Below are 18361 nucleotides of genomic sequence, written 5' to 3'. Positions count from 1 at the left end.
CCGCTTATCCTAATTTGGGTCACGGGGGGGCTGAACCCTATCCCAGCTGTCATCAGGCGAGAGGCGGGGTACAACCTGGACAGGTCACCAGCCTCTGTCAGTTGCACAGAGAGACATACACAGACAGACAACCATTCACACTCACATTCACACCTACGGGCAAATTTAGAGTCACTATCTGACCTGAGATGCATGTCTTTGCAAGCGGGGGGGGGGGGGGGGACATGCGCCAGCAGTGGTCAGTAATAACGGGTTGTTTCTGAACTGAGGGAATGTCACTAATATGAGGGACAGTGGCTTCTGAAGCTGCTGCTGGTGAAGACAGTTTACTGTTCCCGACCCCTAGGGTGTGCTCGGAGACAAAGTTCAAAGCAGCAAAATGAGACTCCAACCTTTTAAACACACTTTAAAGCTTTGAAGCTCATTCACATCATGCTCATTTGAATGATTTGACCATGCACTTGTAAATTATGGGATCAAAATGGTTTTCTCTGCTGTGTATTATTCACATAAATGAGACAAATGGAAGAAAATAGTACAAGGCTTGTGGGCTGCAAGAGTGACATCAAACAAACATGCATCGGGTACTGTGCCAGGGCACCATTATTACAAAGAGGCACTGTAAATTTAGGCCATTTAGGCAACCCTATAGCTAGATAAATAGATATCTAGATATTTAGATAGATAGATGGATGGAGATAAGGAGTGATAGCTTAGAGGAATAATAACCGGATGTTGACTGACGAATACAGATGTGCTATAAATACAGCAGCAATACACAGTTACATAATTTAGACTCACACGCACACTCACATCCCACGATCCTCAGGATGTGGGACAGGATTAGGGTCCTGTGATGTCTTGTCATCACATCACGTGCAAACACAATTGTATAAATCCTTGGGTGGTGAACCAAAATCTTGTTGTGGGACCTCCAGGGGTCCTTGACGTAATTATAGGTCAATCTGTAATTCGTATGTGGATTTATATTAAAATTCACATGTGTTGCTCTCAATATTGTTAGAAAACAAATAATTAGATGTCTAAAAATCCTTATAAAGTAAATACATGTCATGTCCCTCATCAGTGACACAGATCCAGTGCACAGGAGTGGGTCTGGAATTTCTGGGGGCAGATAATCACATTAGATGTGGGGACTTTGTTCAAAGGGCTTAGAGAGCTGACGCATCGTGCGTCTGTGCCAGCGGTGGTGGTCCCCGTGTCATGCCCATATATACTCTGATGTGAATAACTACGCTTCTCCGTCACTGTGACGGCGATGACGCAGAAAGTGCAGCACACTCATAGAAAAGATGGTTCACGGAAGCTGGCTTGGCCCACACCACGTCAGACACACTTTAACAGACTGTTTCTGTTGTTGTGCTTTATCTGATCTTTTGCTGTTTTATTTCAAAAATCCAACAAATGAATGTTATTTCTGTTAACTGCTGTTTTCTTAATGTTACATGGTAGTTTACAATTTGTGATTATTGATGCTCTTTGGACAAAATAAAATTTCATCTCAAATAGGCTACTGCTATTTTTATTATTTTGCAGGTTATGGGCTATTTACGGGTAGTTTTTGCCGTTGAAGGTTTTTTTTTTTACTTGTGCCTGTTCATTAATCTTTGGTGGCCATTTTCCTTCGTTGTGTGCATGCTACGTGAACCATAGCTACAAGAACCACAAACCACCCTGTTAGAACCATCGTTTTCTGCGTGCAGCTTGGTCTGCACAGGCCTCTGCGCGCAACAGCACCGCCGCGCCGCGGCCCCGATCAGGAAGTGAATGTGAAGAAAATAAGCGACTGTGGAGGTAGAATGACATAGAGGGGGAGAGGTGGGAGAGAAGCAAGCAGAGAAAGAAGAGACTAACGGAGGGAGGGATCGACCCTGGTTCTGGACCTGTATTGAGCTGCGTCCCTCTGGGATCCACTGCACGGCCAAAAATGCTCATAAAGGAATAGTAAGTAGCTATGGGAACAGGTGTGAGCGTGTGTGAGAGGGAAATGTGGGTTTTTCCGTGTGGGACTCGCGGTGCTGACATTGTGGCCAGTTGCCCGGGAGTGGAATTACAAGAATGGGGCCGCGGTGATGTCCACATCCCGTATCTGGTTGACTTAATGTCTGTCATCATTTTCATGTATACGACACTCCATCACGGTGAAGTGTTCACCGAATTAAGCGGCCGTAGTTGCATCAGCAGCCGGCGCAGGCTGTGCCCTTCACATTTTGCATCACAAGCCTCCAAGTAAAAATCGGGAGGTTTTCGCTTGGGCGAAAGCTATAAATCCTTTTGCTCTTGTGCTAAAATGACGGATGCTCGGGAGAAGCGCTGTTGTTGAGGCAGAAATGGCTGGTGTGAGCCGCGTCGGGCCGTGCCAGCGTCCGTGGCCGTGAGCCGCTCTGACCATGTTATTGATGCACGGTGAAGGTGAAACGGCTGATGGAGCATTCCGGCATTTACCTCTGGAGGAATGGAGATAGGTGGAGGGATGTTGGAGGGGAGAATGGGTGGGAGTGGGCACGTATGGGAGGTGGGTGCAAAGCGTTGGCAAAGAGATGTAGAGGCTTTGACGATCGATTGAGATATTTATGAGAATTTGACCGCTGGGCCGAAGAGACGGATCGGTTCTTACAAAGGGAAAGATGTGAGGATTTTTAACACGTTACTTTGTACAGGCCACGATGTACTGAGAGAACATCCGAGGCCTTCTCAGAATCTGCTGTAAGGCCGACGGATTTCAGTGGAGTTGGGATGATATTGGCCTCAGATAAAATACATATTATATTTAAGGAACAGGATGAAGGTCCCTTCATTTTAACGCTCTCAGCTGGTGTCAGTGTGAACCCCAGACAGTGACCCACCTGTAAAAAAGTGATCCCATGTATAATGCGACTTTAGTCCTTGGATCCTCTTTTCCATCAAATATATAAAAAAGTGTTTTTTATTCATTGTTTAAATCACAATTCTACCCCAAGAGCAGAGTAAATTGACCTAATTGTCATGTACTGGCAGCTGATGCCGAACATTTATCATCATTACATTGTCTTGACTTCTCACCGCATGTATTTATTCAATAAATGGCCCAGCACAATAAAAAAACCTCAGCGTCAGAGTGAGAGTGTGGCTAAAGATCTGAAGTGATTAGGGAGAGTCTGGGCCTCAACGGTCTGCCTGGAAATTAATTAAATCAGTCACGATTAAATGTTGAATGCACTTACACACTGTCAACACGTGGACACACAAACAGGCTTGTACATGCACACATGCACTAAGATACTATCCCAGGCGTCAAGAGACAGTGACTTGATCCATGTCCTGCTGCTGTTCAGTCAGGGTTTTTTGACTGAACCACTGACCTAAATCAGTCCTGGTGCACTTTTTTCCTGCTTCCATGTGGTTTAGCACTTGTGCCGTAATGTGAGAACCCCTGTGCAGTTTATGATGTGAGTTGGAGTGAAAGAGTGATAAAATGAGACAGAGAAAAGGCAGAAAAGACATGCAAGGCAGGACAGGTGTTTGTTTTCTGAAGCAACAGGAAGACACCTGATATTCTGACAAGAGCTTCAGACCAAGGGGATTTGCAGACAGCGAGCATTAAGGTGACTTTAGTCCTTGTTTTACCTTCTACTGAGTGTTTGAATTTTGTTCTGTTGAACATTTAATACACACTACAAGCTACATAAAAGACATTTCGAGACATTGTTGCAGTAAATACTTTTCCCAACAAACTGCAAAGGAATTGCTTATTGTAAAGAAACATAAAATGCGGATTCATATTATATACTGCCTTTGGATTTCACTCACTCTGTTTTACTGGCAGCATCTGGTCTCCCATCCAGTCTCTGGCTGGGACTCAGACCCAGATTACACTTTGAAGCGAGTGGGATGCAGGATTATGTGACTTTGGGTGTCAACAAAGCTACATACTGTATACATACAAAATGTAGACAAAAGAGGTGCTTAAGGTGCTGCTGCTGCCGTCTGTATACACAAAAGGGCTCCGAAATTGTGTGTGTGCAAGTGTTTGTAAAGTGAATGTTTCTTCACACATAATACTCATGTACATTAATAATTGGAATTACATAACCGAAGAAGTAAACCAACCCTGCATCCTCATACATGTAAATCTTGATGTTCGCAGCACTGATGACAGATCGCTGACTCACCAAGTGCAACATGCTGAACTGTTAGGTGGATGTTTTACCATTTTCTCTGTTTCACAGGGCCTGTTGCCACCTAGTCAAACTGTGTGCAAAAACAAATTTGTTCTGGGCTCCATCAGAAAAAGAGTTGGCATAGATGTCATCATCTTGTTGGCTGTGTGCGACTTATGTGTCCATTTGATGGCAAGCTCCATTTCCCAATACACACTCTTGTAAACATAGTGAAATAGAAAAATGGTCGAAACAAACAAAATATGGCTAAAAGCAAGATGGCACACAAATGACAAAGTGCTATTTCTGAAGGAATAATATTCTTTGAGTAGACTGTGTGCATCTGCTGTGTCCCCACAATCTTAGATTACATTGATTTAGTTGCATATATTTGAGGGAGGGATCCAATAACATCGATTGTTCGCCATATGCCTTCCATGTGTTCCTACCCACTACAGAGGATGCTGGTGTTCACCAAAGCTGTGACAACATCCGATGTTAGAAAACTGAACAGCTATAAAATAAAAAGGGAAACAGTTGAAAATGCAGCTGAAACATCAATAAAGAGAAGGAAAACAAACCACCCTGAAGGAAGTGCAATCAATTAGCTCACAGCGAGCTGGTTGGGACTGAGCAGAGCAGCATTTGTTGCTTTAAAAGAAGGTTAAAACAATGATGTAGTCCTCTGAAGAACAACGATGATATAATGTATAATTTAGTTTAGCTCTGATATAAAGTATAACATCTAGTGTAAAGTTTTCTAAATGTTTTTAGAAGAACTTCTCAGAAAAAAGGCCGAAAAGCCTGATGCCGCATCCCAGTTTTTGGGTTTGTCGCTTTCCTTGCTTCAGTAAAACATATCCTCAGCTTCTCCTCAAAATTAAAAAAGAATAGATCATTTGTTCTCTGCTGATGACTCTGCATCACAGTGTCAAAGTGAAATACAAGCTTTTTATATGTAATGACATGTTTTTTGCTCAGTATGAAATGTTACATTGATTCTCCTATGTTTTTGTTAATAAAGGAAACTGTGTGACATCATGGAATAGGAAAACAGTCTCATCATTTATATAAGACAGTCAGCTCTGCGCTTTGTAAAGTGAAATTCCTCCTAAAAGAAGAAACTTGTGAAGCGCTAACGTGCTACTGATTAGAGTTGACAGTCTGTTTGATCATGTACTGTTTTTATAACTCATATACTGGATGTATAACTCGTTACAAAAACTATGTCACCTTATTCCCACTTTACTGACGAGAGGCAATATCATGAAGCTGATACACATTTGTTAGATAATTTGTCATATTTGCATCAAGGTAAATGGTTAAGGATTTTAGCTTGTGTTGTCCGTGTCACAGGGTAATTCAGTTCACAGAGGAAGTTCATTATTTCCAATTTACAGCATAATAAATATCATATAATAATGGCCCCTGTCCTCTGTAAGTACAGCAAAACCAAACGCACTTTTTATTCATCAAGTATATATCAAGTCTATTCTCTGCTATCAATGTGTTATTGACTGAGGTAATAGTTTTAAAATAACTAATGTTTTACAGACAATGACACACAGCACTATCCATAATACAACAACGGACTTCAGTAGGTTTGATACCTCATGATTTGATGAGTAACTTTCCCTCTTTTTCCCTCTCTTCCAGCCGAGTGATTCTTCCGATCTCTGTGGAAGAGGTAGGTTTATGTTCATGTTCTACCACCGAAAATTGCTTTTTTAAATTTCCAATTACAGCAGTAATCCCCTTTGAAACTTGTTGTCTCAAGATATGTCGCAGCTCTGATGAACATCCATCATGGTAAATGTTTCAGCGACACAGTCTTTCATAGTCCTCGTCCTCTTTCTGTCTTTGTATCCCTCTGTCCCATGCTACTCTCATTTCCACTGCTTTTTGTTCGTCTATTCAGCCTTGCATTGTACTGAGTCACCTGAAAGTACTTCCATGACATTGCCCCTCGTCGACGTATTCAATCTTCACGCACACACAGTTTCACATACGGATTAACTTCGTGATAACCTGTGAGGGGAGTATTTCCTCTGGCATATGGGAGCTTTAGATCTACACATGTTTATTTGTCTTGGTTTTGTATTCATATCTCTACATAATGTGGGAGGTTTAATCTCAAACAGCAGGCCTGGAAACTGTTTCCCATTCAGCATTCTGTGTCACCACTGGAAAACTACTAAAGGAGACGTATTTTACTTAAATGTGATCTGCAAAGCCTGAAGTCAGTTGAGTAACATCCACATGTGCCCCCTCTGCCCTTCAATCGCATTCCTCTCAAGCCTCGTCCTCTCTGTCTCCCTCTCTGGAGCAGCAGTCTTCAGCTACTTGTCACTGCACAGATAATCTGCATTCATCCACATATTGCCTCCACAAAGACAGTGAATTAATCTATTTCAACAAAGATTTTGTTTGGGGGAATAACTGTTAAATGAGAGTGTTTCAGCTGTTTAGGGTTTGTGGTGATGCTCCCTGGGGAATTTACTAAATTGCATGAATACTGAATTCCCCGCTTGTTAACAGGACTCATCCTTTTAGCTTTATCTCTGTTTTATTTTTGTGAAAGTAAAAAGCTCTGCTTTTGCTGAACATGGAGTTCTGAATTAAACTTGTCTAATGCTGTTGCCCAATTGCTATTACTAAAATTAATGTGTAGTTTACATGTTGTTTTCCGTTTTTAAAATTACCTTGAGTACAAGAGGTCAAAAGATTCTGGTTCAACAGAGTCTGATACTGAAAAGTTTCAGTGGCAGAAAAGTTCACTGTCAGATCCAAAGAAATTGCTAAATTGTGGGTTTTGTCTGTGGAGAGCACTAGTTGATCCCAGGGGATTCTCATGTTTGTGAACATGCATTTGCATTTTACCAAATGAAAATTCATTATATACGTGGTATAGAAAAAAGTTTAATTTCTTTACAATGACTATAATAGAGTAGTTATGACTATATGGATATGATCCTTGGTCATGAGTGTTGGAAGTGTTGGAAGCTTTGTGCAAAGGTTATAGTATTGATTGGAAGTAATTAAGAAATGAAATGATTTATACACTCAGATGTACCCTCAGGAGCAAATATGGATAAGAGGAAGAGAGGAAGGGGAGAAGGAAAAATACGCAGTGCATGAGGGTTTAGGGACAAATGAAAGCACATCTGAGTATGTGACTACGGAAGTTAATTCCTGATGATATATTATTAAAATCACACTAGAGGAAAACTGGTGTTTATTTCTCTTATTTTTACTGTTAAATACACTTTCTGCTGCAAATAAAACCTGAGTTGTTTTTATCCCTTTTCTTCAGTACCAGGTTGGCCAGCTGTACTCTGTGGCTGAGGCCAGTAAAAATGAGACGGGTGGAGGAGAAGGAGTGGAGGTGCTAAAAAATGAGCCCTATGAGAAAGAGGGAGAGAAGGGACAGTACACGCACAAAATTTACCACCTGCAGAGGTAAGCAGTTGTCCAAGATGCTGAAATGCTAAAAACAGCAAGAAGTTAATAGAAAGTTCAGGAAGACCTCTTCCTTTCATCAAGGTCACCTCGATACAGTTTCCCACCTCAATCTCTCATCCCTGCATTTCCAAGTCTGGTTCACTTTCATGCGGTCTAGTAACCTGAAACCATTACATTGTAGGGAGTAGTTTGCTGAAAGATGTTTACTCAACAATTACATTTCAGGGTAAAGGTTTAGTGTGTTAGGATTGGAGCCCAAATGTTGTCAACAGTTAACAGTTAGCAACATTTCTCCTCACTTAGCCTTTCACCAGTATTGTGTTTATAGGCTCACATGGGTAGATTGTGGTCTATACTGTAGGAACCACGGCTTCAAGATATTCAATCACAAATTAACACGTGCACCAAAGTCTTTCATCACTCTCCTGATTAAAAGAATGTTTAATTCCCAATGTTTAAGATTAAGATTTGAATAACCTTAAACTTTATGATAAACATTTAAGTTTTCACTTTTCTGTTTTGCAGTAAAGTGCCGTCTTTTGTCAGGATGTTGGCTCCAGCTTCAGCTCTCAACATCCATGAGAAAGCCTGGAATGCATACCCATACTGTCGCACAGGTACCTCACACACACACACACACACACACCATATCTGACCAACTGAGCTTTAAAAAAGCCGTTGTTGTTGTCAGTGTTGCTATGGAGGCTGAACGTTGCTACTGTTGTACTGTAGATAACAGCCAAACAAAAACTAGGAGGAAGCCCCATAATTCTAACCACACTGCCTTTAAACTAGCACTGTATCTACACAAATAATTAGAAATATTGGCAATGAACATAACAATCTACACTTTAATCCTGCAAAAATGAGAATTCAGTTGACTTGAATTTTAGTGTTGATAAATGCTGATCTGTCAAAGCTTGACTTGACTCTTTCTGGATAACTCACTCCTTCCTTTTCTCTCTCTCTCTCCTCTGTGGGTCTCAGTCACCTTGAAGTAGTAGTTGAATAATTTACTGTATGTCCAGTGAGAAGAGCCTTGCAATCACTTGAGCCTTTCAGGCTGAGATCATACACACACTACTAGCTTCCTGACAGCCGTCTGTCATAGAAGCACACAGGACCCACAAAGCCACAACCTGAAGCTACACTCAAAAATAATTTGCCTCACACTGTTAAACAAATTCCCTTTGACCCCTGTGCATTGTCAAGAACTAAATGTAATTACATTTTCTCTTTCTCTCTCTTCTCTCACATGTTTTATTTCATCTGCTGTGCAGTTATCACTGTAAGTATGTTATTTGTTTTGTGCTTTTAAATTAAATTGACACATCACGTCACACCAAACTTTGATGTGCCAAGAGGGAGCAAATTAGCCTGAAAGTTGAGTAAGAAATGTGATATATTTCAGTGACACAGAAGCAGAAGGGCCAGCCAGACACAATTACTCTGTGTGTTGGTGTGTGTGAAAGCAATAGACTGACCGGTATCATTTGTAATTTATGTTTATGTTTGCTTACTTACATATAACTGTATAGATTTACTGTTCCCACTTTACACAAGATGAATTCTTCTTTCTCTGCAGAATGAGTATATGAAAGACAACTTCCTGATCAAGATTGAGACATGGCACAAACCTGACATGGGACACCTTGAAAATGTAATTAGTAAAATTATTAAACTGTACTGGACTTATGTAAATGCTAAAAAAGTAATTTACCAATTTTTAATTTTTCCACTAAGTTTACACTTGTTCCTGGCTTGATTTTAATTTATTCCAAATATTTTTGTCCATTTTCGTACTGCATACTGTGTAGTGTCAACATTACTAACCAAAACCTCATGGATTCTTGCCTGGTCCTAGGCAGCCATAGTTACTTGGGGACAATACCCCTTTATACACTGTAAATGAATATGAGGATTTAAAAGACAGTGAACGTGCAAAAACTGAGGGACTCAATACCAGAGAAATGCATTGCTCAGGTTTACTTCAATAAATTTGCATCACACGTCTTTCAAAACTATTTGTAATCTTTGCTTTGTCTTCTTGTGTCTGTTGTCTTGGGCTGACTGAGTGTATCTATATACTCTGTTCTCTGTTGTTCTGTTTAAGGTGCATGGTTTAGATGCAGAAACCTGGAAAAAGGTAGATGTAGTCTATATTGATATTGCGGACAGAAGCCAAGTGGAGTCAAAGGTGAACATGCTCAACCCTAATGAGATGATTACAGCAACTAGATATTGTAAATCTTGTTTCATCTTATTCATACTCTTCATTCTGGGCTGGGCCTTCTTGTCTCCAACCAGGACTACAAACCAGATGAGGATCCTTGCAGGTTCAAGTCAGTAAAGACAGGACGGGGACCCCTGGGACCAGACTGGAAGGTAGTGTCTTGGTGGAAATGTTTGAAACCATTGAATTATGTGATAAAGAGGGACCTCCGACCATAATTAATGATGTGCAAAATAAAAAGCATCACCAGCTGTTGCCTAGTAACTATGATGTTCAACCAGTGTTAAGCACAAGAGCAAAAGAGAAACATTTAATCATGGGCCACAGCTACTTGCTAGAACAGTGAGTTCTTGCTTTTCAGGGAATTTGTAGGCTTTAATCATCTGTGGAGGAGATACGTCCTACAATTAGAAATAAAGCAAAACTACACAACACACTAGCAGCTGGTGAATATTTTTATATTTTTAAAGCAAATGTTCAAATACGTTTTAAAAAATGTATTATAATTTACTATTTTAATATTTATTATGATTATGCAAACAGTTGAGTGCGAAAGTTTGAATTTGAAGACCAATATTTTTTTCATTAATATGATATTCAATGCACATTATGCTTTTTACTTTATCAGAAATTTATAAATTAATCAATTAAAGTTACATACAGTTCAGTTCAGATTATGTCATCTCGTTGCTCATACTATGAGGTTTCTAATCATGGTCAACATGCTTTTCCAGCTTCAACTTCCTCAAATCCTCAAATCAATCATCTGAAATTCAAATGATGCCATTTGGAGGAGTTTTTCAGCTGGAAGCAGAGAAATATTTAATATATTTAGGTGTGAGGGTACATTTACACTCTAAACTAAAAATATAGTAGAGCAAGTGGAAAATTGGTGAAATTGCCCTTGAGGGACATGAAGTTAGTTGGTGTGAGAGAAGAGGATGCAGAGGACAGAGTTAGATGGAGGCACATGATTCGCTGTGGTGACCCCTGAAAGGGAACAGCCCAAAGGAAAAGAAGATAATTTGTGTTTTAACTGTTTTTCCTGTTAGAGTATAATATGTCAAATATATTGTATTTATTTAACCTTTGACAAAAGTAAAAAAAATCCCTATTTGTGCACTTGCAGAAGGAACTTCCTAAGAAGACAGACTGCCCACACATGTGTGCCTACAAACTGGTCACTGTCAAATTCAAGTGGTGGGGCCTGCAAAATAAAGTGGAAAACTTTATTCAGAAGGTTTGTTTCAACTACGCACCAGTTTGTCACATTGTGATCTTTATAAGCTCAAGTCAAGGTTGGTTGCTAAGGGGGCAACTGTTGACAACAAGCTGGTGAATGTGATGTTAATCTTAAAAATAAGTAGTTGTGTAATTTCCTGTGTCTGTTTGTGTGTATGTTACAGGTGTCCTAGCATTAGATACTTTTGATTTTTATTCTGTATGTGTCCCACAGCTTATTAGTTTGTCGTAACTGCACAAAAGTACTGCTCTGTTTAATGTTGCACATACAATAAATCAAGTAGGATGGAATAACAATGGTCGAACAACAACACTATTTCACCACTGTATGACTTTCCCTTTGCTTTTCTTTGTTGTGCCTCAGCAAGAGAAGCGTTTGTTCACTAATTTCCATCGTCAGCTTTTCTGTTGGATCGACAATTGGATTGAATTGAACATGGAAGACATTCGTCGCATGGAGGAGGAGACACGCAAGGAGCTCGACGAGGTAAGCAAGAAAAATGTAATTATTTTCTGAAGTCAAGAGCTGACGTCTTCTGCTAAATTGTTATTCAGTCAGAGTTCTGAAACACGACAGGCTGTGAGGGTATATGCACCTTTACAAGTATATTTGGGTAAGAATGTGAATTGTCCCAAAGCTACAACATTTCTTTGTATTTGTTTTGTGTGTGTGTCAGATGAGAGTCAAGGACCCAGTAAAAGGGATGGTGGCTCTAGAGGATTGAGGTTGTGTCAGACTGTGAATGCTGCTGCTCATTAGGTAAGAGAAATTTAGATGGATCATTATTTTGTGGTATTTGCTGTTGATAGTTATTGAGTATGTCTGTGTAGAATCCTTCTTTAATTGTGAAAACACTCTATGACTCTGGGACACTGTGTAAAGTTCACCTTCAGCCAAAGAGATAATGTAAAGAAGAAAGTGTAGAAGGGAGCGGGGCAGCTGGGATGATGGCGTAAACAAGCTAAGCAAGTGGAAGTGAGCTGGCGGATACCAAGGAGCTAATGAGAGAAAGGGAACAGGTGTAGAAAGGGGAGCAGGGCAGCACAGCAATATAAATGAGCTTATCGATTTTTTTTTTTTTTCACGAAGAGATGTACCTCTCAGTACATCGGTCACAGTTCTTCAAAATCAAAACCTAATTCAGCAGAACAAGCTGTAAACACAAAGTGAGTGTGTATGAATGTAATTGTTACGGGCTGAAAAACGGGGAACGATGCTGATATGCACATTGTGTGATCCATCTGTTAATATTTCAAACATATTCTCTTTAGGTTTGTTTCAATATTCAGACTCAGTCGGGCTCCAAATCTGATTGTATTTTACAAATTCCCCACAGTTAATAATAACGACGGAAGCACTTTTTGTGTGTGCTCTTACAGTATGTCTTTCTGTCTGCTTCAGACCAGAATACCCAGACACCAGCGGATTCACATCCTCCTCCTGTTCTAACTGACCCAACACCTGACCTGATGGTTCAAAGCCCCTCCCCTGGTACAATCTGGTTTTCAGGGACCTGGACCCAGTAAACCGAGTTTTTAGCTGATCTCCGCCAGCCCCGTTCCTCCTCCCTTGAGTACAATTTGTCTGTTTGTTTTTCCATCCACTCTCCTCATCTTATTAACTGCTCTGAGGCCTCCAGTAGCAACACTATAGATCTTGTCAGTCAGTCCTCTTTCTCTCTGTCTGTAAACCATTTTAAACTGCAGAGAACAGTGTCATTTATCTCTGCAATTTAGGATTTATTTCTACTTGAGAAATCCCAATGGTGTATATACAGTATACAGTATATTGAGGAGCTAAATAATTGTATTGAGATATATAAATATAAATATATATATAATATATATATAAACTGGGTTTTTAAAAGGATTTGTCTGTGAGTTTGTCTGTGGATGTTTAATTTTTCTGAGTCTGTATCTGCTCAATGTTGCGTTTTGATCCTGTGATTATTTTTCTTTTCTTTGTTTGATTCTTCGTTGTCATGCTTTATTCAGTGTTTCATTTTGTTGTTCAAGTCAATTTGAAAGTCCAGAAACTGCAGATGCAACATCGGGAACCATGCTGAGAGTATTATGTTGTCTCTTCTCTACTCCTGACCTGCCAGACAGGATGTTTTCCAGTATCTCCTTAAAATGTTGAGGCATTCGTCTGCTTTACTGTTGCTTTGTGAGTTTGTGTGTGTGTGTGTTCCTGTTGCATCTGTAGGTCATCAAGGTTTCCAGCCATATTTTCAATTGGTATTTCACCAGACCCTTTCATGTCTCCACAGTTTTGTTGGGCTGCTAAAACAGACTAAGTGTGTTAGCTAAAGATTATGAATACAAATACACAGTAATGCACACACACATACAGAGAGACAGAAGTAAAATGTATTGTTCTACAATTGAAAACGCACAGTAAACAACTAGTACAACCTGTAAGTAAGTGCAGGACTTTAGTTTGGTCTAACATGCTTTCGTTCTACAGACTTTGCATCCTTTTACTTTAACACTAGCAGCAACATTAGCGATTTGTTACGGCTATACAGCTCCTCTCGCTTGCTGCAGAAACCTCATTTGTTCTTTGAAAGTAAAACTTTAGCTGATTGGCAACCATTTCTGCGCTGTCACTCATTCTGTCATACTCCAGTGGATAAATGGTCTTATCCAGCGATAGCAATAACTACCATGACACGTTGGTCTCTTCTCTATCACCACAAACATATCTCGTTTTTGTAGTCATTCCTAGTGTTAAGAATAATTCTAGCAGAGCAAAATCCAAGCTGAAAGTTAAAGATGGTTGTTTAATTATTTATGAAAAGCTGGTTTTTATTGTGACTTTCTTTGGATGAGGCAAGTTTTCTGCCGGATTCTGGTATCTCTGTTATTTGTAATACCGTGGTTTTTCTGTATGTGCATGAGTGTACATGTCTTTGAAGAGATCTGATGCTGGGCAGGTAAAGTGGAAAGGATGTAAAGGAGCTAAAGGGGCTGATGTCTGTTGGCCTCCCTCGTCCTAAGTTATCTTTATTTTCCTCTTTCCTCCCAATTCCTTCACATCCTACTCCACATATTTTAACTGTGTGTGGAAACTTTAGAGAGCAAGCAACAGAGACCATCAAAGGCCCTTGCTAGAATCTGGATTTAGGTCAACCTTACATTTGAATAATAAAAACATTGCTAAAATTACTTTCAAGCCTATTACCTGCCAGTTGCATTGCTGTTCTTCTGTATTAATTGGAAGATTTATTGTTCTGTCTATCAGCTACTTTTGTGCAATTTAAAAATCTAATCAAAGTCACGCTTTTAATTTGTTAGTTTTATTTAGAATTTAATTTACTTTTTACGTCACATAGTGTGATCACTCCTATATATGCATGTGGGCAGTAGCTGATGAATCCAAATTCAGATTTCTTTTATTGGCTATTATATTAGTATAATAAGGCATAAACATGCCACTTTTGGAAAGGCTCTGTTATTGGCAACTGATACAGTCCACAAATGTAAACTCGCTTTGGTGAAACATATTTCCATATTTTGACCGATTCAATTTTGAACCTATTGTTATGAGGCATTTATTGTTGCCTACTCTTTAGAGACAACACATGGACCCTGGACCCATGTCCATCTCTCCGTGTCCATCAAGCATCTCACTCACTGTCTGTGATGGGGCTACCAACTGAATCATGGAGATTTGTGGATGTACTGTATGTATCAACTTTGTAAATAGTAAATAAATTATTGTAGATGAACACATATATATATGTAGACCAGACTGTCCTGCCAAACATACAGAACGTCCTTTCAACAGGTGATCTTCTTACACTCAGTCTTCAGCGTTACACAGCCCTCTGTGTCTAAGTTGCTCTCACAGAGGTATTATTGTAATAAAATGTAGTGTTATAGTTGCTGAAATGTAGGACTAAAAAGTAATTTTACCCTTAGTTGTAAACATAAATTCACACAAAAACAAGTTGTAGATTTTTCTGCAGGTTTTATGACGCTGCAGCGAAGCAGTGGACGTGAGTTGCTGTGTGGTTTGTCGTGGGAATTTGAAAAAAAAAAACTAAAGGAAAAGCAAAAACCCTGCGCACTACTTCCTCTCCATTACACCTTCCCCCCCAAAGCTGACCATGTCCCATTGGCAGGACAGTGTATAAATATATATTTTTGTTCTAAATGTTGTTGTACCTCTGTTGTCAGTCTCTGAACCACACTTCTCTCACTGAAATGGAAAACACAACGGCAGCTTGGGTCTGTTCATTGATCCACATAATTACAGTAAGTGGAGCCTTTGTGTGAGTTAGATTTTGCCCCTCCTGTCGTCGTGACAAGGATCAGGGGGAAATGATTCTACATTAAGTTATAGCTTCAACCAGGTGCTGCTGGGTCAGAGCTCATAGCTACACACAAACAAAGGAAACACTTTCAAAGGCAGAAGTCAGCATTCAAACGTGTGAAAGAGAGAGCACAGTTTAACAGAGACGATCTCATAGATACCTGTTGTTAGATTCCTCAATTTATAATCAGAGTATCAAACCAAATGATTCCACAATCCCAGATTGTTTTTAAATTGTTAAATCTCTCTCTCTCTCTCTCTCTCTCTCTCTCTCTCTCTTTCTCTCCTTTTAACCTGTCTCCTGTTTTTCTTTCTTTTATTGTGAATTTGTGCCTTTTTGTCATCTTATCTTCCAATAACATTACTGTACATTGGAGACGTAAAGTAACAAATAAAAAGAAGCAACTGTATCTAAGTTCTGATGGTATTTTGTTTTTATTCTGTACGTAACTGCAAAACAAGAGCGATGATCGCAGCCCATGGCTATGAGAAAAAGGATACAGGTTCCAAAATGACACAAATATTTGTTTTTGGCGCCACCTGTAGTTTTCTTCATAGAGAGACTGTGGCAGGCAGCAGTCAGCACACACCCTCACACTGTGGGCGGAGTGAAATTAATCAGGCTTTGGATGGCAAAGATTACTCTAAATCCTGATTATGAGGCAGAAGAGGGGATGGGACAGTGAGCTGCTCCACATTTTGTGAGATGTTGATGAGATTCTCCCCAGTTTGTGAGTGGACTCTAAAGTCTGTTCAACTAGAAACCTGTATATTTAGCTCAGCAGTAAAAACAATGTCATTATTTCAAAGACGTTTAGCTGATTTAGATCAGCCGTAACCTCACTCTTCCCCCACATACAATGGTGTGTTTTTGTGCCCTTCTTTTGTTTTTTGTTATAAAGCACTTTGCAATTTCCAGAAAGGTGCACAATGTACCATCCGCCATGTTTTTGATGTTATGATGGACTGACAATGATCAACAGGTGTCAGAACATGGCAGCCACAAATCAGCCAGAGTGCTAGAATTACTAGAATTAGTACTAGAATTACACACATTGGCTGACAATCTTTCTGCTGTTTTAAACTAAAAGAATCATGTGAAATCAAATGTCCACAGTATTTGTAGAAATTATAGGTATGTTCGTTTTTAGCAATTTTCCTTGTGTGCAGGTGATTTTGAACAATACTAAAATGCCAATATTGCCAACTTTCAACAATTGGTGCAGAGCTCAGATATGAATCACAAAACGTCACCAGCTGATGGTGTCACATCAGACCGCGGCCAGAATCGAAAATTGTGAGCTTCTGCATTTGCAAGAACAAAATTTAAACTCACTAAACATCTAACATCATCACCATCATCTCCTGTCACACGTCTTGTGCCTTAATTGAATGGTGTCTACACAGGAAATGTGTCACCTCTCGAATTATCACTGAAAGGTGTTTTGGGCGCATTGTTGTGGAGACTTTTGAACATAAATAACATTTACTTAAATTATTCTTCCTGCATATGGGACACTTTTTAATTTGGTCTTGTGTGATTTGATTTGAGGACGTCAGAAATGTTTTCCAGAGGTTAAGCTGAAGCCTTCACACTGTTTAACGTACAATATATAATGCAGCTTCTGCAGAAAACCGAAGCTTTGTTTGAAAAAAGTCTGAAACATGAAACAAAGTTTTTATCAGTTAATTGTTGTCTATTTTGCCGCTATTTGACAATTAATCATCAAAGCTTTTCATGTTTTCATGTGTTATTATTATAACTGTGGCATAACCCCGACCCTTTGCTCTCAGAAACAATACAGAGAGAAGCAGAGCACCCTGCACATTCCATACTGTTGAGAAAATGAAGGATTATTAATGAACATACAAAGAGAGCTTTAGTGCAACAAATACTGTGCATCATGGTAATATTCAATAAACAGACATTCATGAATAACTGGCTTGTTCTTAACCAGCCTGGGATAAAAGCCTGATCCGATGTTCCGCTTTAAGTCCAGAGCAGGCACCTTGCAACCAGAAAGGGAACAGCTGAGAACAAAGTGAGGAAACCTAAAAGAGGACAAACAATAAAGCAACAGGACTCACCACAGGAAAACAGGTCCAGTTTCTTGGCTCCACTTTTGAGGTCTTCATCATCTGTGCACACGGGGTCTGTGGCTTTTTCCTGACACCACGAGGGAAACACACAGAGGAAGGTACTGTACAGAACAAATGACAGTGTTTTTCTTTCGTCTGTTTCAGCTGGTGCTTAAATATGAAGAAGTGACTGATGGGACAAAAAAAGTTATAATTTATAATCCGGTATAGTAATACTATAGTAGTAAGTTATATTATATTTTGAAAGACTGGCACAACGAAAACATACCTCCGTTGATTTAAGAATAGGTTAATGGGGGCAGTCGTTCACAAAATGTGACTTGAATTTTATTTATGTTTATATTATTTTGTTTTGTTTATATAGTTTAGAAAATGAGTTTTAAAGAGCATATTCAAAGCAGTCTAATAAGGACAACAGGCATTAACTTATAAATAGGGGTAAAAATTTGTTAGAATTATTTTGAACATTTCATTATTTCATTATTATTTCATTAAAATTGGTTTCAGGAAAAGCCAAAAGCCATTATTTCCGTATAATCCTTCCATTTTCAGATGCCAATTTGGTCCTAGGACAATAACACCAATCTCTTAGTTTGCATGTATCCACAATCATCTTGTGGATACATTTTGGGGACTTGTTTTCTATCGGTGAATCCCCAAAATGTTCGAGTTAAGACTTTTACTGTCAGCACATTTTTGCTGCATGACTTTAGAGCACTTCTTATTTTACAGCCATCAGGTTAAGTATTTTTAAAACATCACTAATATATGCTTTTATATTAAGGATGGAGGATTTGACTACAGTATGTTCCTTTGAGTGTTAGGGAGGATTTCAGCCTAAAACAG

The 18361-nt window shown here is 39.4% G+C and overlaps 1 protein-coding gene across 2 annotated transcripts; it reads left to right on the top strand.

Moving 5' to 3' along the window:
- The first annotated feature begins 1652 nt into the window (after positions 1–1652).
- On the top strand, positions 1653–15825 carry pitpnab (phosphatidylinositol transfer protein, alpha b). Of its 2 annotated transcripts, XM_067494670.1 has the most exons (13): positions 1653–1965; positions 5817–5847; positions 5938–5969; positions 7474–7619; positions 8148–8239; positions 8903–8910; positions 9208–9282; positions 9736–9819; positions 9930–10007; positions 10985–11095; positions 11462–11584; positions 11775–11857; positions 12500–15825. In XM_067494670.1, the coding sequence occupies exons 3-12, from the start codon at positions 5967–5969 to the stop codon at positions 11820–11822; spliced, it is 768 nt and encodes a 255-aa protein (XP_067350771.1). In that variant the 5' UTR covers positions 1653–1965; positions 5817–5847; positions 5938–5966; the 3' UTR covers positions 11823–11857; positions 12500–15825. The 2 variants fall into 2 exon arrangements, with proteins under 2 accessions (XP_067350771.1, XP_067350770.1); XM_067494669.1 differs by lacking the exon at positions 5938–5969 and having other exon boundaries at positions 1656–1965.
- The last annotated feature ends 2536 nt before the right edge of the window (positions 15826–18361 follow it).

The sequence above is a fragment of the Channa argus genome, chromosome 24 (assembly GCF_033026475.1).
Source record: "Channa argus isolate prfri chromosome 24, Channa argus male v1.0, whole genome shotgun sequence".
Lineage (NCBI taxonomy): Eukaryota > Metazoa > Chordata > Actinopteri > Anabantiformes > Channidae > Channa > Channa argus.
This window is presented reverse-complemented; position numbering and strand designations above follow the sequence as displayed.